Genomic DNA, 24382 nt, shown 5'->3' with positions numbered 1-24382 from the left:
GCTGTTTGGAATTCCTGAACTCTTATCTCTTAGTTAAAGAATTGGACACACCTGTTTAGATTTATGGCCTTTATGAGAAGAAAAATGTAAAAAAATGGCTTTTTTGAGAAATTTTTTTTTAAAAAAAAAAATGGCCTTTATTGGAGGTAGTCAGGAAAATGTGGCCCTCTAATGGGAGGAAAATTAACATTATGGCTGGGGAAAATTTTCGTTCCTCAAAATATTGGCCCTTAATAGAAGTGACCTTTAGGAGAAGTTTCACTGTATTTAGCCAGAAATCGTTCACGGGGAATTAATCTTCTCTGATTTTACATTTGACTTACTAAGCATCTTATATGCGAACTCTTGAAAGCCGGTTACAACAACGAAAAAAGTACGAAAATGAGCAAATCTATACAGATTCATATTTTCTGATTCAAAAACACGTGTATAAACTATAGTCAGTCCCTTTAACTTTTAACATTATGACTTAGACTTAGAGGTAGGGCAGCTCTGACGAGCAGGGCACATCGACCAGAGGTCTATTGTACCCAAACCCTAAAATCATGATTAGCATGAAAGCCCTATGGCTGAAATAAAATTCAGCAAGCACCTTACAGGAACATCTTGCAGTTCCCAGGCATTGACAATGTGCTGCCCTAAATGCTCAAATCTTTGAGCATCCGGCAGTTGCATGCACTTTCATGCTTGCATCCAATAGAGAGGAACAAACATACCTAGAGGAAAGCAAATTCGCTATCCATCTGGTAATTATTGAGTTTATGCCTCTGTTCCTAAGTGCATTGATGATAGTCTCAACAGGGACTTTATCAAACGCACCTTCAATATCAATGAAAACCGCGAGAGCCATCTCCTTATCTGTGATAGATTTCTCAAGCAGGTAGGAGAGCTCATACAGAGCGGTGTCTGTAGACTTGCCTGGTTGATAGGCATGCTGTGAGGAGGACAGTGGCCTTTCTATGAGCACAGTGTCTCTGAGGTGTCTGTCAATTAGCTTTTCTTTCGCTTTCAACAGACAGGAAGTGAGGCTGATTGGTCTGAATGATTTAGCCTCAAAATAATTCTCCTTACCTGGTTTTGGTATGAAAATCACCCTGGTATTCCTCCAAGAGAGAGGTATATACCCAAATGCTATGCAGGATCGAAAAATCCTACATAGAATAGGGGCCAGTGTATTCACCCCCTGGATAAGCATCATTGGTATGATGTTGTCCATGCCTGGTGACTTGTAGGGCTTAAACGACTTTATGGCCCATACAACCTTCTCATAGGAGACCACCATTTTGGCGGCCTCCCAGTCATTCCTACTACAAGTAGTTGTGGTAGTAATATGTAGATTTTCATTCTCCACAGGATGAGATCCAGGGAAGTGTGCTTCTAGTAATTCTCCAAGAGCCTCTTCTCCTGATTCACTGTATCTTCCGTCTGCAAGACGGATAGCATTTAAACTGCAATTAAAGTCTTTAGTAAGAATTTTTGCAATCTTTGCGGTGGCAAAATTAGTATTAATGCCATCGCAGAAAGTCTGCCATGAGCGACGTTTAGATGCTCTGATCGCCTTGTTATAAGCAGTTAGAGCGTTTCTGTAGGACTGCCATTCACCAGATTTCTTAGCTCTGTTAAATAACTTCCTACATTTCTTACGTAATTTACTAAGCTCAGAAGACCACCAAGGAACTCTCCTTGGGGAGCTAGTAGACGTAACCTGACAAGAAATATGATATGAATCGAGTATGATCTGTTGTACTTGGTCAACAGTCCACTCCACATCATTAACATTATTGTACTTACCAGAGAAGCTCCCCATCTTCCTCTCCAGAGCTGCTCTAAAGGAACCCCAATCAGCTGTTCTGGGGTTCCTCCTTACGACCTTCAGTCCTGAGAGGCCTTTAATAGAGAAAGTAATTAGTTGGTGATCTGAGGCAGTGACGACCCCAGATACCTTTCAATCATTAACGTAATCTACTGTTTTAGAGTTACATAAAGTAAGGTCAATGACTTCCCTTCTGTTACACGTAACAAAGGTAGGTTCATTGCCTTTATTAAGGACATACAAATTAAAATTTAAAATATGTTCCATGAGTACATCCCCCCGCTGGTTACAATCACTGCTACCCCACACTGTGTGGTGAGCATTTGCATCACAGCCAAAGACGAATCTACAGCTTGAACTACAGTGGGCAATTAGGGCCCTAGTAATGTCAGCTAATGGATCCTTCTCCTCATAGGGGAGATAGGCTGAGACTATGACAAAATCAGAGATTGACTTATTATCATAGAATTTAAGCTTTACTGCAACTAAATCCCTGTTAAGAAATTTAACAAGATTAAGGGCATTTAGATTAGACCTAGCTATTATGCAGGTCCTGGGAAGATCGCAATGGGTTTCATAAAGGATATTAAAACCTTTAACATTGAGACCCATTATTTTGCCCTTGCGGGTCCAAGGCTCTTGTATAAGAGCAATATCTAGTTCTCCATCATTCAACCTTTTGGCCATAAGGCTTGAGGCAGCTATGCTATGATGGAGATTGATTTGACCAACCTTGATTATAGCCATTGGTTAGCAGTATGAAAGAAACCAGAATGGCTCCTATCCTGGTTATTTTTTGGAAGAAAGATCTTCCTTTATCAGCTCCATTGCTTCATCAATACCAAGCATGGAAACTGGTGAGTCAGGTTGTAATGTTACGTCTGACCCAGAGTCCAACCCAAGCTCTGAAAAATCAAGAGCCCCAATTGAACTTACCTTGGAATCAGGGGAATTTGCCGGCCAAGGTTCCTCCTCCTGTTCCATGTCCTCTTGGACATCAGGTTCTACAGGGAGGTCCGATGTTGTTGGAGCCTCCACTGCTTTTTTCCTGTTAGGATCGTGGATAATTTTAAATACTCCACGATCCACTCCAGTCAGTGCGCAAAAGTTTGCCCTTGCAATTGCTTCAGCGTCTTCAGGCTCCACCTCAAAGATCCATCTAGAGGTGCCAGGTCCCACAGCACTTTGCAGAACCCTCCACCCCATCGACTTCAACCCTGGGTTTAGTCTCTGAAGACGCCATAAAAAGGTGCTCTGCTCAGAGAATTGCTCCTTAGTTTTAAAGGCAACCTTCACGGGCTTGGGAAGCTCGTTTGCCCCTATGACCTTGAGTTTAATGTTACCCAAGGCTTTGTTGTTAAAGTGGTCTTTAATCCACTCAACAGTAAAATCATCACATTGAATTACCAGCGCTCCTCTTTGGAGGTGGTTATTATAAATCTCGGGCATTCTTTCGCCACCAGGAATGGCGTCAGTCCGCTCCAAGATTTCCTTCAAGATGTTATTTGAGTTTTCCAGAGAAAGCTTGTCCGGAGGAAAATCCTCCAGGACTATAGCAATCTTGGTAGACCCAGTTGCACAGGCAAAAGAGGCCCCCAGTTGGATCCCCCGCTCCAGCTCGGCTATCCCCACTAGGGGGAACCACTCCGCTGGATTGGGCTTTCCTCCCAGGAACAACATCCTCCCTGGGCTTCTTTCCGGTTTGGGTTGGCGCATTGGGAGAGGGTGTTGCATCAGAAGACCTAGGTCTCTTAGCTCCTCCACTCGCCGCAATGGCCCTTATTTTTCTTAACTTCTTCTGGCTCTTGGACAGTCCAATGGTACCAGACACACTGTCCCCCGAGTGCCTCTGGAGACCAGAGACTTCTACAGAGGAAGGGCCTGAACCTTTGGACGCCTCACCAGCATCCGAAGCAGACTGCAAAGCAGCGGTATTAGCACTGGGCTCACCCGAGGGCTTACCATATGCTACTGGAGACTGTATTACACTTTTCGAACAGGAACCTCTGCCTAATTCCTGAACGCATCCCTTGTTAACCGGCGCGACGGATGATGCCGTATTCAAGGTGTTTCTTTCGCTCATCATGAAGTTTGGCTGCCATTTAGTTACCCAGTGAGGGGTATCCAGGGGGCACCACGTGGAGGCGGCAGGCATTACCCCCCTTTAACATTATACATCGAACTGCAACCTGAATAGATGTCTGTAACCTGGGTGGGTACCTGTCACAAACCTGTGGCGGGTGTATTTTAAATCCTTCAATTCAATTTGTTTTAAACAAAAAAATCTTTTTTATGAACATAAAAATATTTTTTTACTAACCTGAACAAATGTCTGAATCAAAAGTAAATATTTTTTGAGGGGTAAAATGTGTTTTCCTTTCTAAAAAATGCTTATCCCACGCTTCTGCCAATCTGATTTCATAAGAAACTGAAAAAAACCATATTATGTGTCGCAAACAAAATTTTCTTAAACCATGATTGAACAATGAATGTAGACAAGCACATTAAACCCTCAAAGTAAAGCATAGAATTCCGTCGTCGAAAACTCAATAGATTTTAAGAAAAGCACGAGCTGTTGCTTGAAAAGTACGATGGCAGATCCAAAGAAACTTCTGAATTCAGAGTGTTAACAAAATACCTTAAAAAAACTATTTACAGAAATTAGGAGAAAAATCCGAATATTATATGGCCATTATTAGCACTCATTCTTTTCCAAATCTTAAAACCATACTTAATAATTTTTATATGTACTTCTCAACAGGATAGCTAATACTGAAATAAACTCGAGTAGGCTCTAGTATGGGCATATCTTATCGCATTTTCTGCCGAACCATCTGCGTACACATTATGTAATTACTGTCCCCCTAAGACTATCAATTCATGCCGAAATTTGCTTGGCATAGCTCGAAGGGGTAGTAGTTAATTATTGAATTATAAATATGCAATTTTTATTTATTTATGAAAATAGAAAGAAATCAAAAAGCTCATCTGTCTTTGATATGAATTTGTTAATATACTGATATGCTTTTAATTATAATTTGCTTTCAATTATAATCTTTTTAAATATTAGATAAGTAAAAAAAAAATCATTTTTAGGTATTTGAAATTCAGAAGCACGAAACTTTTAGTTTCAGAGAATTTTAATTCAATAATTATTAAAAGTAATTAAAATCAGATTTTAAAATTCAAATCTATAAAACTCAGATTCCTTTATGGAGAGCTCCATAATTATCCTTATTATAGAGTATTAATCCGCTTACATTTTTTTAAAAAAAATAAACTGCAACCATTATTTTAATTACTATTCACTGCTGCCACCATCCTTTTCGTAGTAATGTATTTAAAACGATGAAATAAGCAATTATACTCTAATTTCTTGGTATAAAATGCTTTAACATTTCAAAGCTCATTAGATGATATGAATACAGAGAACGAACTAGTGATGTTCTCCGGGACGTCTCGTTGGTCGAAGTATTTATTTCTGTGATCGGTCAGAAGTAGTTAATTTTGACCTAAATAATTCCTCATGGGGGTTTACTTGTGAGTAAACACGGGTGTCACAATCCCGAGGTACCCCAGTGATTGTTGTTTTATTTAGATTAAGATTTACTTACTAGGAGTTTAAAATAATTATAAACATATATATAATAATATATATAATAGGTATATAAACATATATATAAAAATATACATAATAGGTATATTTAGAAAAAACTGCTTCAGATGATTGTTTGCAATTCAATTAATTCAAGCTGTAAATACGACCTCATTGTTTCTCAATTTACGTTAAAAGCCATGATAAAAATATCTATTTCTGCTTGATTAGCTCTGAAATCTCAAAATCTGCATTCAAACTCAAAATGGAGTTTTTTCAAGCCATCTTCATAGTATTAATAATATTACCTAATTTACTGAGGGTATTGAATTTAACTTCGAGCTTCCCATCTAACAGATTAAGCTTCTGTTTAAAAGCTGTTTTGTAAAGCAAACATAAAGAAAGTAAAAGGTCATCAGTAATTAGTTTAAAAAAATAACAAAAATAGCTTTGAACAAAGTAGACAAGAAAATGGATGTATATTTATACTCGCCACGGATAGGCAAGTTAAAATTCTATCTGTGGGCCGGATAGAGCCTTCTGGTGGGCCACAGTTGGCCGCGAGGCGTAATTTGCCCTTCCCTGAAGTAATTGATGCTCATTTTCTTATTGCAACATAAAAATACAAATTTCTATATATTAATCTCAAATTATTAAGAGTTGTTTCCTAGATTTCCATTAATGAAAACATACTGGAAACTGTAACTAAACGGGTTTTTAAATTATACATAAGTAGAACAAATTATACTTTTCTTAGTTTGTTGTTAGCCCTTTTAAAAAAAATCTGGTATGCGTTTACTGTTTAAAAAAATTTCCTGGTTTTTTTCCTCAGGAGCACTACGTGACTAGTATTTTAAACTTATTACTTTTTACTTTGTAATTTTTTTAAGTAAAATGATTTTGTTGGTTACCGTTATGCATTTTAAATTTCTTTAACTAATTATCAGGCAGAACTAGCTAATTATTAGCTAAATATTTCCTCAGGGGGTTTACTTGTGAGTAAACACGGGTGTCACAATCCCGAGGTACCCCAGTGACATTCTAGCCCTTTTTCATATTTATCTGAATTTGGGTCATATTGAATTGCTGCAGCTTTTGAAAGTTCATTTTCTAACTCAGCTGAATCGATAGTGGCCTCTAAAGCTGTATTGCTTAGCTCGCATTTTTTAAAGCAATTTACAATTGTCTGTCCTTTTACATTTTCCCAGGCTTGTCTAATCCACCAAATGGCATCTAATACTGTTATAGATTGATTGATTTGTGATGAATTTTTATCGCAATCTATAAGAGAAAGGAGTCTTCGCAAAACAAAACGTCGGTATTCTAATTTAAAGCAGCGTATAACTCCTTGATTTAGAGGTAGAATTTCAGACGCAGTATTTGGAGGCAAGAATTGAAGCTTTTCACTTTTCAAGTTTTCGCAAAACGAGTGACATGGTGCATTATCCTAAAAAAGAATCACTTTTCTGCCTTGATTTGTAATTTTATTGTCAAAACTAATCAACCAATCTTTAAATATTTCCATGGTCATCCATGCCTTCTTATTATGATGATATTTTACTCCCATTTGTGATAAATCTTTACCTTTAAAACAACGAGGTTTTCTGGAGTGCCAAATGAAGATGGACTTTTCCTTTTCATCAGCAGCATTAGCACAAAAACACACAGTGAGCCTCTGTTTAGCTTGTTTTCCTCCCTTAGCCTCTTCTGCTTTCTCAACTAACTTTCGGTAGGTAAGGCACGGAAAAAAAGTCCTGTCTCATCTAAGTTATAAACATCACGATCTTCATAGCCTGCCAGAATGATTGGAAGCCTTGATTTCCAGTCTTGACACAAATCTTTATCAACATTAGCTGATTCACCGCGTAATGTTTTAGAAACAATATTCTTTCTATTACAAAACTTATTTAACCATCCGTTGCTTGCACGGAAGTCTTCTACACAAAGTGATTCTGCAATCTGAATGGCTTTTTCTTTCACTGAAATACCACTTAATGGGACGTTTTTAGTCCTAGCACATCTGAACCACTGAATTACAGCTTCATTTATATCACAGAACTTTTCATTTCTCTTTATCCCACGATTTTTAAAATCTTCACATTCTTTCAGTAAGCTCTCTTTGTTTTTAACAACATTTTTTATTTGATTCTTGTTGCAATTAAACTGTGAAGCCAAGTTTCTTGTAGATGTTCCTTGATCATGATAATTAAGAACTTTGATTTTGTCACTCAAATCCAAATGTAATCTTTTGCTTGGTTTAGGTGCCATGATTTTTAATTTTACTTGTGCCTGAGCATAAAATTTCTAGTGTAAAAAACTATGCTTCAATATGCCTTCACACTTATAGTAAATGAGGACTCTAGTTTCTTACTATCAAAAGATTACAAAGGCTTAAACCTGTTATCCTTTGTGCACCCACAACAAAAGGTCAAGTTCCTCCCCCAATGCTCAAAATTTTTCAGCATAAAAGGGAAGTTAAAAGGTCAAACAGAGTGTGATGAACACCTGTTTTCTCACTTATGGAAAAGCTTCTGAGTCTTCATTGTGTTAAATCCTCCCCTACCCCCCCCCCTTCTTTCTTGAAAGTGCAGCTGTTTGGAAATCCTGAACTCTTATCTCTTAGTTAAAGAATTGGACACACCTGTTTAGATTTATGGCCTTTATGAGAAGAAAAATGTAAAAAAATGGCTTTTTTGAGAAATTTTTTTTAAAAAAAAAATGGCCTTTATTGGAGGTAGTCAGGAAAATGTGGCCCTCTAATGGGAGGAAAATTAACATTATGTCTGGGGAAAATTTTCGTTCTTCAAAATATTGGCCCTTAATAGAAGTGGCCTTTAGGAGAATTTTCACTGTATTTAACCAGAAATCGTTCACGGGGAATTAATCTTCTCTGATTTTAAATTTGACTCACTAAGCATCTTATATGCGATCTCTTGGACGCCGGTTACAACAACGAAAAAAGTACGAAAATGAGCAAATCTATACAGATTCATATTTTCTGATTCAAGAACACGTGTATAAACTATAGTCAGTCCCTTTAACTTATAAGCTTATACATCGAACTGCAACCTGAATAGATTTCTGTAACATGGGCGGGTTGCCTGTCACAAACATGGGCGGGTTGCCTGTCACAAACCTGGGCGGGTACCTGTCACAAGCCTGTGGCGGGTACCTGTCACAAGCCTGTGGCGGGTGCCTGTCACAAACCTGTGGCGGGTGCCTGTCACAATCCTGTGGCGGGTGTATTTTAAATCCTTCAATCCAATTTTTTAAACTGAAAAATATTTTTTATGAACTTAAAAATATTTTTTTACTAACTTGAACAAATGTCTGTATCAAAAGTAACTATTTTTTGAGGGGTAAAATGTGTCTTCCTTTCTAAAAAATGCTTATCCCACGCTTCTGCCAATCTGATTTTATAAGAAACTGAAAAAACCATATTATGTGTCTCAAGCAAAATTTTCTTAAACCTTGGTTGAACAATGAATGTAGACAAGCACATTAAACCCTCAAAGTAAAGCATAGAATTCCGTCGTCGAAAACTCAATAGATTGTGGGAAACTACAAAATTTATTGATCAGGCTCACTCGTCTTTTGCTTTGACGTAATTAAGAAAGTAACAGACACTTCAACAATTGGCAGATGGAATGGAACACAAAGATCTACAACAAATTTGAAATCTGTCCATAAGTCACCCCTTTTCAAAGAAATAGTTCCAGGAAGGTTGTTAGTATTTCAAACAGATTACGAATTGGTCATACATGATTGATAATCATTCATATGCAACAATCATAGACACCTTTTACTAAGCGAACTAGCAGCTGTTTGCTCTAGTTGCAGAGAACCATTAAGCATAAAACACATCTTAATACTGTGTTCTAATTTAAAAATTAAGAGACGTCGTTTGTTTAATAATGATTTCTTTTTCCTTATTTTCTTTACTCGGTACAACTTCGCATCGAAACCTTATTGACATTCATAAAGATAAAGGATACTTCCTTTTACTTTAAATCATGCTTATTTAAAGACTAAGTGCTCGGTGCAATGTATCCTGATTTGGCTCTTACGCAAAAAAATAACCATATCCTTGATTATGTATCAGACAATATATTGGACCACCAATAGATATAAACAAATAATGCACTTACATAAATAATCGATTTTCATATGATATGTTGATATTCGGGCAAAGTACATAGAATATTATTTTACATGTAATAATAATTCAGTTCCCTACTACTTAAAAAATACCTTCAGCGAGGGTGAGGTAGAAAACTATCTAACTTACCACCTCTGCATATAAAAAATTATCGCTGATATATAAATGTTTGATTATCATATAAAGATGCATTTAAATTCCGGCAAAATATAAAACGAAAAATATTTTAGCATGCAATAATAATTTGGTTTTCATTTCCATACTACCGTGAAAATTCTTCCTAGGAAACAGTAAAAATGAGCAAATATTATACACGATTTCTTTTCTCCAACTACCTCAATACCCAAGGACTGATGTATTACTAGTTTTCTCAGTTAATAAATGTTTGGGGATTTGAAACAATTTTTTCGCAAATAGCGAAATAGATGCTATCGTTATAAGATTTTTTTAAATATCGGTTGCTAGTCAAAGAACCTATATCTTCCTTTAGTACAGAATTGAATCACAGCATATCCAGTATCTATTGGTTTTGTAAGTAGGCATTCCTTTTTTCTCTAAAAAAGCAAACATAAATGACAATTTCATAGTAGATCCCAGCTGTATTATAAATCCATACTTAACACGTTGACTTCTGTTCTACCAACATTGAAATTACGTCAGTTTCATGTGAACATACCTTCTCTATTAGAATGGTAGTCAAAAGACTCATACCATGCTATGTGTAGTACCTGCATAGGAATGAATATCTTGACATTTGCCACTGCATTATAGACAATCAAGAAGGTGTGTAATCTATAAGTTTCTTATCGGAATGAATATTGAAGGTTTCCCATTGCCAACTAGTTTATTATTTTAGAGCTGGACCATTGCAAGCTTTTTAATGTAGTCAATAATTGTTAGAGAATTCGCATTAAATATTTTTTAAATGGTTTAATAAGTTGGTATAATAAGATTTCTATTACCAAGCAATCATGGATGCTAATTTAAGAATAGATCCTGGCTCAACACTACCCTAGTTACCCATAGCAGCAGAGTTATGAGATCCATGATATATATTTTCCAGAATTTGTGTTATATATATATTATAAATTGCTCTAAGGTATTTAGTAGAAACTTTCATTTGAATAATGAAGTCATTATTCTGATTTCTTTTTATCTAGAACGGCTAAGAAACTGCTTTTCACAACTTATGTTTCTTTCATAAAATCCTTTAAATTCATCTTGATAAGAAATCTGCCATTAAAGTTCATTTGTCTTTTAAGTAATGTATCCTGTATGCACTATTAAATAGCTTCCTTTTTTGTCACTGCAATTCACTTCTTGTATTACGGATTATTATATTTATAAAAATAAGATAATGCTCAACTAAGGGGGGTGATCAACGTTTTTTTTTCAATTATTATTATTAATCAGCAATATTATCAAAAGCTTCCGTATAAAAAGCACTGAAGTAGCACTGTCATAGGCTTGAGAATTACATCTGGAAGTTACACTAGATCCAAATGTTAGCTGTGCATTTTTAATACAGATGCGCCATATGTTCTTTCTTAAAACTGCTAGTTCTAAACATAGAAAAAGGAAAAACTTGGTTTAGCACATAATAAATAATTCTTTTTTTAGAATTATTATTGGGTTTAAGTAGATTAGTAGAGGGTGGAATATTTTCTTCCATTAATGGCAATTGGTTACCCTTTTAGCCGCTTTTAATTGTTCGGCTGTTAAACATATAAATGGACAATATATACATATATGGCCTTTTTTTGACCAAAACTATAGACTGGTGGCGATGGTATCTTCCGTAAAAAAAATTTCATCCACTCCAATATTTTGATCCTTTAATAAGCATTTTCTTTCATTTCTAAATATGCATTTACTGTAGATTCACCTGAATCTGTTCAAGCAGTAGAGAAGCTTAAAGAAATTTAATAGTCCTGTTATCTTGTGCTAAATTCAGTTGAATATCAAATTATAGTTATAGTTTTAGCAAAGTGAACTCAATATTGATTATAATGGTAATGGTTTCTTACTCGTCATCTTGGAAGGATATCGGGAACATATAAGCATTCAATAAAAGAGTAGAACTATTCGAGCCCAATTTATTTCATTCTAGAAATAGACACATCCTGACACTTACTTGCTCCAAAAACATCTTAAAGTGCTTGACATAGAAATGTGCAGCCCATTCACGCTTTATCTGTCTTGCACCTCTCCTTAAGTAATTTTTGCATTTTTTTTTAGCTCGAATTAAAGGAATCGCCTCATAAACATAAACTGAAGTAACACGTTTTGTAAATGTAAAAGCAGAATACGATCAATCAAAGCTAAGAAAAAATTACTATACTCAAATAACTATGCTTTTGCATAATATTGTACAAATATCACAAGACTTGTAACGCGTTTCATACTTTGCTCGGTATTCTACCAAACTGATGAATATGCTTACGCAACCAATCATTTACAAATGGAAATGATCCGTTTCTCTTCTGAGTCTGGGAAAGAATGCTCAAAAGCATCAATATATTAGATAGCATAACTATTTATTAATGTATGTGTTGGAAAATATCCTGAATAAAAGTTACTGTCTTATAAACATACACCTTAACTTTCTTTAAAGGGGAAATTCTTAAAAGTTTTCTGTTTCAACATTTGTGTGCTACGTTGATAGTTCTATCAAATAACTGTTTCGAATTAAAAAAAAATAATAGGCAATAGATGAGTTGCTTCATCGGCTTAAATAGCTTTGAGAAGGGCTGCACATGATTGATATTATGGTAAATATTAAGACTGTTGCCTGTCGGTGAATAATGGTCGGTAGTTAGATGTGGCGGTTTCCTGTCACAAACCTGGGCGGATGCCTGTCACAAACCTGGGCGGGTGCCTGTCACAAACCTGTGGCGGATGACTGTCACAAACCTTGCTCAATGGCAAAAAAAATATTCACAGACAAATTCTAAAGATCTCATGAATACAATGTGGACCCAAAAATTCTCATGAATACAAACAAACTATGAAAAAGAAATCTGACCATTACATTACGAAGTTCCAAATATTTTTAAATGCCCATTACAAACTTTTGATGGACACAATGCCCTGAAGAACATGAATGATCTCAAAACAGTCAGTTATACCTCGTAATGTCACACGTCAGAACTATCGAATGACAACAACAGACAATGAATAAAGTGCTGGAATGGGAAGATGTAAGCATTTCTACAATTTCTGAAGTATCATGCGTACACGCTTGCAGAAAACGAAATATTTAACCTGATTCTGACATATACAGGGTCGGATTATTGAAGGATTCCGAGAGAGACAAACAATACATACAGTACTGGACGAACATACATAGTTGAAATTATAAAATAAATTTTATAAAATCCCTTAACTGCAATCCTTTATGGGGTATTTCATAATAAAAATGTTATAGTTTAATAATCGTTTGTAGAGCATTTTATGTGAGACAAATCTGTTAGAGAGAGAAACATAACTCTCCATTTAACCAATTCTTTCCTGAGCGAAAGCCTGAGAAAGATCGCAGGCACCTAAGTTAAGTGATTTGCATTTCATTTTAGTCATCAGTTTTTTGATAGAAGAGTTAAGGTCCTTAAACCAACTGTATTATCAATTGCTTATAGAATTTTATTGCTAGTAAATGCATTGTAGCATTTTAACATTTTTTCTGATAGAAACATAAAGGAAAAAAGAAATATTTAGTTTCATTGCTGTTCGTAATAGGGATAGGAATTATGTGAGAGGAGTTGAAAAACCAGGAGCAAAATAGGGAAAATTAAAAAAAAAAAGGACGAAAATAGTTCAATATTTTACTGAACGTTATAAAGTTGCTCCATGTTCTTGGAAGTAACTTCTAATTATGAAATAATTAGCTTCATATTTAAGCAAGAAATTTGCAAAATATTATATCTCGTTATAGAAAAATTGATTTTTTAATAAGTCATTCATGAAGGTTGCTATATTTTTGAAACATTGTAGCATTTTTTTACAATGTGAATTAATGAAAGTAATTATTTAATGATTTTTTTAGCTGCATATAGCGCAGATTATAAAATTTGTAAAGTGAACGCAATGCAAAGTGACGTGTAAGTAAAGTGCATACGCCCTAAATGGAAGATCAAAAATAAAATTTAAAAGGAATTACGAATAATTTTTAAAAATTTTAATGAATTGAGACTTGAAGATAGAACCACCCTTCTACAAAATAAATATGTTTCAAAATTAAATGGGAGACTTTTCTAAAATTTATTTCAAACAAGGCTTAAAAACTTTTCAACAAAGGATTTTCTTACAAAACTTTTTAAGTAATGCATCTTTGAATTACAACAGATTTTAAAATATTTTGTTGCATGACAAGCCAAATTTTTGTGTTAAATTTATTTTTAAATCTTTCTTTATGCTTTTATTAACTAGTGGCGGATCATTAGGCATAATCTATGCCATCATGTCTGCTGAACTAATATTATTAGTATTCCCATCACTGACTATGCTTTTTATATATATATATATATCATCACATTGTTGATAACGAGGGCCCAACTCTTACATACTGCTGTTGATACTAGTACAGATAATGGGATTATAAGAAACGTAATGGTTTTGGGGTGTTAGATTTTCAACTCTCAAACTGCCAATTTCTTAAGAGATTTGCAATTGCAGATAGTGTTTTCACTTTTTTTTCTTTAATCATTTTCAAGAAAAACATCTGTTTCATTTAAAACCAAATATTTTTGTTACATTCAAATACGTATGAAAAGGAACCTTTTATCTTCTGCTGTCTGATCAACAAAAACATATGTTCTAGGAAATGACAAATAATCAAAATGGAACAGATACCTTCATAAAGATACCTCCATTTTTACTGCATGCATCGCACTGTTCTCTGTGGGTTGTAACTTTTAACAAAAAACAACTTAAATTTCCATTGTGTCATTTTGATGGAGTTTGTTACATTTATTAAGCACTGTAAAATTATGTATACATGGTCACAATTATTCTGCGTCACAAATTTGAACCAACATTTTGATGAACCGAACGCATGTGTCTGAAATAGAGTCAAGATTATTCATCAAATGCAAATGTTCTCAAGGTAGATTGTCAACTAATTGCATATTTTCAGAACATTTTGTACTAGGTTATAAATATCTACTGGAAGTAATACAAAGAATATTGTTTACTTAGGCAAAAGTTTATCACAGAGAGAAAATAGATCTGGGTTTTGCTATCAAGCAGATACTAGAAATTCAACAAAGATTCTAAATACTTCCTTTGAAGAATAAATGAATCTCTTACAAATTGTTGGATGGCGAAACGAATGAAGTCTTGCAAAATGTTAGCCTGTAAAAAAATTCCTAGAACTCTTCGAAACATTTTAAAAGTTTTTCACACACTTCAGGCCATGCTTAAACTAGTTCATTAACTCATGTGTAAGACAGCACTTTTTTATATCAGGCATTTCAGAATGCCTTTGAATAAATTCTATGCATCATGTTCCACTACCACTATAAATATTAAATACCAATTCACTAGTATATAATACCTGTTAACTTGATTCTATCTTGTGGTACCTTTAAGCAGGAACAGTATTGAAGACAAGCTTTCTTTATCAGTTCCATTTCCTCTTTAGCTAAATATTTTATTTCATATCATTGAAATTTTCAGTAATTAAGCAAAGCAACTCACTTCACCTGTAATATATTAAAAAAAGTTTTTTCTTATCGTGCATTCCATTAAACTTTTAAACCCATGCCTGCCGATTTCTCTAAAATTTACTAACATGTGGCATCTGCCTTTGCTTCTTTGTCTTTGTTTATTTCAATGAAATTTCATTCTGCAAGTTCTGTTTTCATTCTTGATTGCCAAATAATCTTTTTAGCTTTAAAATGCCTTTCCATTTCGAAACATAATAATCAAATTCATTTAGATTTCAACAGCTACTTGGTAGCTATCAAAGTCTGCCATACTTAATCGTGATTATAAAGATTTTAGAATTTTGTTTTCCTGGATTTCTGAGGGATGTAGGAATCTCAGGAATTGAAAAAAATCGATTATATAGCAAAATTCAATAACAATCTTTCTAACAGGTCTATGATACAACATGATGTTCAACCCGTAATAACAATTGCTTTAAGTACCTATAGGCAGACAGAATTTAATAATGCATGAAATAAAATCGTTAATTTACGCATTTATTACCTGAAATCGCTCCAGAAATATCGAGGCTCTCATAAACAAATTACGTACGTATTGGTCATACAAGATGAAGTAATTGATACATCTTACTAAAAGAACCAGTGTCTGCTTACTCGAGTTGAAGAGAGCCATTAACCATGAAGCCCATCTTGACATTATATACTAATTTAAAAATTAAAAGATGATATTTTAATTACTCTTTTCTTTATTCAACTACCTTCCTTAGCGACTCTCTACATCGAATCCTTATTAAGTATCTTAATGACATCGGGAACTTCTCAAAAATTTTAATGGGAATTCTAAGATAGTCTTAGTATTAGGCATAGCTATATAATTGGCTCTTGCACCAAAAATTGAAACTAACTGAACTATTTCTGATCAAAATAAACTAGCTTTGATGACTAGGTAGATTTTTTGTAGGTTATTTTCGTTTAGTTTGCCACCTACCTTGCTACCAATATGCATACTATTGAAAAACATACTAATAAGAATTTACGATGATAGATTTAAATAGTTCTTCAGTAACAAACCCCTCATTTCCGTAATTCATCCAGATACGCATTAACGATTTCCAGTGCTAAATGAAGTGTTGAGCATTATCTTTGATTTAACATTTTGATCATACGTTGAGTATCTACGAAGATTAATTATTCTCAAAGTATTATATCACACATCATAAGGTGACAATTCAGTACTAATAGATCTACCGATCAATTGTTAAGTCAAAACTTGGTTATTATCCCACAATCTCTTCATCTGCTATAAAGTTAGTTTCACTTAGAATATTTAGAACAAGTTGCTAACTTTTCTTAGTTTCCTTATCGTTTAGTAAAAAATAAATTTTGGTTAAGATATAAAAAGTTAAAATTATATCGAAAAGCTGTCCAGAAAAGGTGGATTTTTTTAGATAAAAAGAAATAAAAATCATTAAGTTCTCTACTATTTTAAAACACCTAACGGGAGGTGTTGGGCAAAGTTATCACCAGAATATAGCTTTGAAAGTTAAACTAATTTTATCTAATAAGCTAAAGGAATTCTTTTCTGATATCAATTTTAATTCGAAAAATATTTTAATTTACCCTTACAAGAAATCACGAGCATGGCAAAATGTTCCAAGGTTTACCAGTGATGAAGATACGGGTATCAAAATTGTGCTACATGAAAAATACAATGAAAATAACATAGAAATAAAATAAATTTAGATACATAAAACTTAATTTACATGGATATTAAGGCAAAACATAAAGATATATTTTTTATTAAATTACAATACGATAAAATGTTTAAAAATTCTTATTTGGAATATGGAACCAAAATAAGATGGAGAGATTTAACTTGAAGAATGATATATCTTATAAGCAAGCACCTCACTTTTCTTAAAGCATAATATTTGGGAAAGGTTTTTCATTTTAGCATTCCACATTTTTGAACCATGTGCTTCGTTAAAAGTTCGATGAATAAATTATTTTAAAAGTTCAAATCTACGAATAATGTGCAATACAGTTTATTAATAATCGTAATATAGCATTGAGGAGGCTGCACATGATTGTATATTCTGATGTATTGGTAAAAATTATAAATTTATAGAACTGAGCAAGCAGTTTTTGAAACATGCTACACATGTATGTCAATGTGCAGCTAACTCTACATTTTTTTCAAGGAATTTTCCCACGTTATTTTTGTTGGAAATGTCAAAAAAATATTATGTACAAAATTCAAATGATAATTATGTGGTTTACCAGTCCAAAAAATATGGAAATTCAAAAAAGAAGCATATCATGAATCAGAATAAAATAATATATAATCTGTTGAAATGATGAAATTGAAATTCCGTGTTATGTAAAAAAAGGCTATAGCAGCATTAGTTTTCATTTGAAATTTTATAATACATAATTAAACTCAATTAAAGCTAAAGTGAATTTTGACTAAGTTTGGAGATTTCTCAGATTTGGTCTCTCTTGCTCGACAACTAGAAAAATTTTTTTTATTCATATTTTAGTGCATTTTGTTAATTCTAATTGCGTAGCTTCACTTCTTGTTCCACTTTGTCATTAACATAATTTAATGCTGCAACCTTATATATGTGTTGTTAAATTCAGAATTTGTCCATTCTGAAACATTTTTAGGTAAGCTTTTGAGTCATCTGTATGAAATAAAAACGAAAAATTTGCTCCAGATAAATCAGGAGTAAGTGTATTTTCAAAAATCCATTACATGTCTACCTTGCAATTTAAAAAGAGTATCAGTTAAATTGTTTTTAAGGTTTTCCATTCTTTTGATAGAACTTTGCTACTCTAACAAGCAATCTATAAGATGACAGTAGTGATTTCAAAGAATCATTGATTAAACTCTGAGATAGAATGGGATGGTCAAGATGATATTTTATATGGAAACAAAGTTATTACCATTCCAAGACTCCATATGGCAAAATTACTAGTTATCCACCAACCAGGAATTGTAGTTGAAAGTGACTAATACTGACTAGATTAAAAAATTCAATTAAGATTAGAAATCAGTTTGAATGAAATTCGTAAGTTAAAACAAAAAGAAAACACTTCATTGCGTATAAGTTTAAATTGCAGACCCATGTCAGTGTTACCTTTTGAGATGACTTTATTTGACGTAAATGATGCTATAAAAACTATAAAAAAAACATTATAGATACGCATAAGTATTTTGACACTGAATATTACCACCGTGTATTAAACTGGTGCACGTTTCTTCTGTTAGGGTCACAAAGTCCTCCGAGTTCCCATGACAAATTAATACCTCTGGGGGTACCCAGGAGCTCCCTTGTCCTCTGGATTGGAATTAAAACTACAAGGATACGGAGTTAAACATTTGCTGTCTTAAACCCAGAATTGAATCTGCTGTTCAATGTCGGTTATGAAATAAAATTAATGAAATATGTATTTGAGTTTGGAAAATACTGAATTTAATGATATTTTTATGGGAAATCTGAAATTACGATGTTTTTACTAACCCCTAAAGTAGGTTACAAAACTGAAATATTTGATATATCAATATTTTAAGAGAATACTTTTAGATTTTTAACAATGTGCTTAGGGTGTATTATTCACAATGATATTAGTATGGCAAAGACTTTATCTTCCATCACCTGAATTGACAGTTTTGCAATCCCATAGAGACCGACTGGGCAAAAGGTACAGTCCAATCTTACAGATCTCCATCCTAGTGGAATTAAGTGAAAATATGTTCGAATAATCTATAGGAATCTAGTGGACATACTAGCATGAAAATGATATGCATTAGACTGTTTTATATTTTTTTTTTACTAAGATGCATATCAGCTAATATTAAGTCTTACTTTTGATTTGTTTTGTACACGATTCAAAAAGGAGAAACAAACTCTTTGGCTGTTATTATCCTGATCTTGAGTCTCTTCTCGGTGACCCTACATTCTTTTCAATTTTTTTCAAAACAATAGGACTAGATTCATTGCTTCAAAATAATCATTATAACTTTTGAACGTACTGACTGGCCATTAGTATAGCCACTCTAGATTCCACAATAAATTTCAACCAACATAAAATAAAACAAAAATATTTTTATTAAATGAAAACAAAACATATAATACAGTATTAAATTATATTACAAAACATATAATCAAACTATCGGCGTCAGTAATTGAGAAAAAAATGGCGTTATTTGTAGATTAAATTTATTTGTTAAATAAGAATGTTAAAAATGTACAGAACAGTGTGAAAAAACTTCTTCAGTCAATGAGGAAGAATGTTTTAGTTACCTAAATAAGTTATTGAAACAATCGAAATATTTTTTTTATTTGTAGATTCTAAACCCGATTTCTCCCATATAGACCAGTTGTTGCATATATACTAAAGTCAAACACCACTTTTAAAATATATCTTGTGATATACGTAACAAACTGTGAATCTAAAAAAAAATTTTAAAAACTTAAATCTAAAAAAAAAATGTGACAACATGTTAAAAGAAAGGCATAATAATTCGCTCTTTTTATCGATAGAAGAAAGAATTATAAAATATATTTCGTTTGACGTTTATGTTTATTTGTATTAATATGAAACACCTTTATACAAAATAATCGATACACAGAAAAAATAGAAGATGTAAATTGAATGAGCTAGTTTTGGACATTTAGGTCTACGTCAATTACTACAGAAATGAATTTATATATTACGACAAATAAAAATTAAATCTATAAACATCAACACATTTAGAGAAAGCACAAATGATTTAAGAATATTCGAAATTAAAGTTCACAGACTGAATGGTGGCAGGCTGGAACGCCAGGTTTGAAGCAAGTTAAATCAATCATAAATTCTGAAAAATGTAACTATGAAAAAAGATACGTTTATATAAAATATAGGATTCATAGAATTACTATGATAAATTTACTTTATGTATAACTATGATAACATTATGTAGTAAAAGAGTAAAGGAGTTTTTAAAATTATTTAAGCAATTTGTATTTGATTTTCACCAGGGAGTAAATTAAAACATTTTGACGTTAAATACTTCGCGAAAAATGTTCATTTTATGCTTGGGTATAAAATAAATTTGGCTAGATGCTTTCCATGCTAGTTGTACCTCTTTTGTTACAAGCGTTTGATTTTGTTATAAGACTTAGACTTAGTTAGTAAAAAAAATGCATTTCGTATAGATGATATGTTGAGTAACTGTTTTTTGCATTAGCTAATAAACCTTAATAAATATAATAATTGCTTAAGTATGATATGAAGTTGAAATATATTTATTTAATCTGGATGGTTAATGTAGGTGAAAATGAAGATTTAGAAAATAGTTCTTGGAGTTATAAGAAAAAGTGAAGAAAAAAATTCTTGATTTAAAAATAATGAATTCATGACATAAGTTACACATCTAGAACTTAATTAATGTTCTTAAACATTATTAGCAGCAAAACTATTCACCAAAATTTTTACTGAAAGGCAAAATCAGAAAAAATATTCTTAAAAATATATGTATTAAACGAACGTTACGTAACCACATAACATAAGTAGTAAGAATTTTGATTTGCATGTAGTTCAATAATGGTACAATGGCATAGTTATTTATTTGTATAGAGATTAAAAAAGTTGAAAAAATACATTAATGTTAGTGTATATAGTTTTAATTTGTGTAAACATCAGTTTTATGCGTAGAAGCAATTAAGAATTTAAATGAAGTTAGAATTCAGCTAGTAGGGCATTATTAATGCTAATTACCCTAATCAAAATTATGCATATGAGCCGTGATTTTTAAATGACGTAAATTAACTCTTCAACTGAGAAAAGTTTGCCATAAAAGATGCGTATTTTTCGTTTGTCGGCAAAATGTAAGAAATATGTCATTCATAAATTTAAAGCAAAGAGTGAACAATACTAGAGTTCAGCGATAGCAAGAAATAAGGATAGGAAAGTTAGCAGATCTAAGAAGTACGCATGCTTGTTAGAAAAGAGAGGATAATGTTTTAGAACATATAAAGGTAGAACATGTGAAGAAATATTTAAATGATTGTTGAAAAAAGCAAGCAACGAGAATATTAGTTTTATGCATATATATTACGAGAAATGCTGTATTAAGAGCTTCAAAATATTCAATTTTTTTTCTTTTCATTTTAATAAAGTTTTGAATTTACTTATAGTCAAATAGATTTTCCTGTACCATCAAAAATAACTTGTTTTTCTGAACAGTTACTGTAGGTCTTGACGGCAAGTCCTGACACTTGTTAAGAAATATCACGTTAAAATTTAAATTAAGTTTAATTTACTATACTAATGGCCCATGAAAGAGATCACAAGCATGACATAATGTTTGAAGGTCTACTATCGGTGGAGACACAGGCATCAAAACAGTTCTGTTCTCTGAGCATGAAAAATACGAAAAAGTCATAGAACTAAGAACAATTCAAATGGATTTTGCAATAGACGAGATTCGAAGTCCCTTCGGAATAGAATTTAATTTTTAAAAATGCTTATTTAGGATATATGACGAGTGTTCTTCTCTTCGTCTTCTTGCTTGAGCTTGTCAGATATGTGGTACCTCTGCATTTGTTGCATTTTGTACCATGCTCCAAGCCCAATTTTTCATAGTTCCTTTGTCTTGGGTCACCTACTTTGTTTATATAGTCTGACAATCCCTTAATGGAGTTAAGGTGAAGCTCTTTAGGATATGGATTGCCTAAGATAGTCAGGTGCGTAAGGGCGAGGGCATCAGACTGTGCTGATTCTGCACACTGTGATGTGCTGATTCTATCGCTTCACGGCATTTCCGACATATTGGTTCTTGTTCGAAAAGTCATGTTCTAATAAATCTGTAAAAAGATTGAACAATATCTGTAAGTTATTACACGCTCTCTGTCAGGAATATTATAACTAAATTTCAAAGGTGACGCATCGTGAACTAGCTAAAAACTTTTCAAATGAGGGAAGTTTGTCAAATTTTTCCCATTCTTTCAATTGCAAGTGTAAACTGAAAAACAGCTCTGAATTATCCGTTACAGCCATGTGATTGAATATAAATCATCTTATCAGCCTAACTGAACTAAAAATCACCATTAAGCACTGCAAACTAACATCACTAGGTAATACACAGAAATAATTTATTCATACACCTTCCAAAACACGAAGTAACTTTTAATCTTTTAAAAATTGACAGAATGTGAGCTGAACAGGACTTTCCTTCCAGTTCATTACATCGCACTCACGAGTGATAGAGACCAGGCTAACGTATGTACTTAAAAGTGGTCAAATTTTATAGAATAAAGAGATTTTAAGGCGACAAGGGACTTTCAAAGAAGCAAAAATTTGTCAAAAAATCGATATTTTGCATTTTATATTTTGAAATCAAGGCATTTAACTGAACATTTAAAAAAAAAAAATTCTGGAATAAGAGCAAAATTGATGAAGTTATGGCCATTTCAGTTTTGACCACACCCCTTTGTTTACCTTTTTTTGCCTGCTTAAAATTAGTTAAAACTAGTTTCTTTTTAAATTAGTTTTAATATAGTTGAATATTTTGTTAATTTTTTTAAAAAAAATTTTAAGTATATAATTATTAAACTAGTTCTTTAGACAATATTTATAGGTATTTATATCAAAAACAAGAAATATTTGTTCAGAAGTAAAATTTGCAGTGAAAAAGTAGTAAAAGTCATTTTTCTCAAAATGTCTTTTTTGACAAATTTACAAATTTCAAACTGTTCCAGCGTAATGAATTTTCATTCTATTGACCTGAGAGTTTAATGCTATATATTTATGAATATTATTATCATTTTGTTGGAAAAGTTTTTTGAATTAAGAGAATAGAATTTTTTTTATACATGATATTTTATAGAGGTATGATGATTTTTCCCTAAAAATGTAGGTTTTTTACTGTTTTTTTAATGTTATTCGTTTCTATAATAAAAAATAGAAAAAGTACTCCCAACATTTTTTTCAATATTACCTAATATGTAATATTTTAAAAGAATTTTGTCATTTTGACAAAATTTCAGACGCGAGGAGTAATATAAAAAAAACATAAAAAATTCAAAAATTTAAATTTTTTAATTTCTTAAAATTTGAAATATTTTTTTGAAATTTTGTATAACAGTTGTTTTTAACAATATAAATGTATTCTGAAAATTTCAAGCAAATCCCTTGATAATTTAAAAAAAATTTTTTGAAAGTCCCTTGTCACCTTAACAAGTTCCATGCCACAATAGACAAGAATTTGCTTTTAGAAACAAATTAGGCTTTTTTAATGTAAGCAGTATTGTTGCATTTTTGATTTTGAAAAGGTTTCTAACCAAAAGTGGCGCCATGAAACTTTAAAAGCCTAATGATGCACAATATCATGAGGAATGTTTTATTTCATCAATTACTTTTTAACTGGCTGGACCTTTGAAATAAAGCTTAATGCAGTTTCATCAGATAATTTTATCCAAGATGAAGATATACCATGCGGGAGTGTAATAAGCATTTCTGTGCTTTAATAACAATTGACGAATTTTTATCCATTTAGTCAGAAATCGTTCACGGAGAATTGATCTTCGCTGATTTTAAACTAACTTACTAAGCATCTTTTATGCGAACTCTTGAACGAAAAGCACGAAAATGAGCAAAACTAAACGTATTCATATTTTCTGATTCAGAAACTTGTATAAACTGTAGTCAGTCAACAGATTTCTGCGTTAAACGACATCTGTGAGATTGGCTAAAGGTAAAACATCTCCAATGATTTACAACAGTTTTTAGGTTCAATTATGTAATTTTAACGACTTTCACGTATACGTATGGCTCTAATTTAATAAACGTGTTGCTTGTGTTCAATGAGGGAGTGATTTTAGAAACACTAGCGCTTCTATTTTTTACCAAAATGTTGTTCCTTTCATCTGGCTCCCCAGTTTATTTCAAACTAAATTTTAAAAAATGGTTTATTTTTCCTGTTTTTATTGGTGCTGTTGATGTCAACCTATTTCTAAGCTCATATATCGAACTCATTAACAGTGGTTATTTGGTTGAACTTTTGGGAATAACGAGTGATGAAAGAGCTAACTCAACAATCGAATTGATCCTAGAATTAAACTCCTCTGTTTTGCTTGGCATTCGAAACTTGGTGACATTTTTTA

General features: G+C 32.6%; 1 protein-coding gene across 1 annotated transcript; it reads right to left on the bottom strand.

Annotated features, from left to right (window-relative positions):
- Window positions 1–1945: 1945 nt before the first annotated feature.
- Window positions 1946–2560, bottom strand: LOC147809962 (uncharacterized). Its single transcript, XM_087162954.1, has one exon. The coding sequence runs from the start codon at window positions 2558–2560 to the stop codon at window positions 1946–1948; it is 615 nt and encodes a 204-aa protein (XP_087019080.1).
- Window positions 2561–24382: the final 21822 nt, after the last annotated feature.

This window comes from Parasteatoda tepidariorum, chromosome 5 (assembly GCF_982258835.1).
Source record: "Parasteatoda tepidariorum strain Cologne lab strain chromosome 5, Ptep-v5.0, whole genome shotgun sequence".
Taxonomy (NCBI): domain Eukaryota; kingdom Metazoa; phylum Arthropoda; class Arachnida; order Araneae; family Theridiidae; genus Parasteatoda; species Parasteatoda tepidariorum.
The sequence above is the reverse complement of the archived record's forward strand: the minus strand, read 5'-3'. Positions and strand labels throughout refer to the sequence as shown.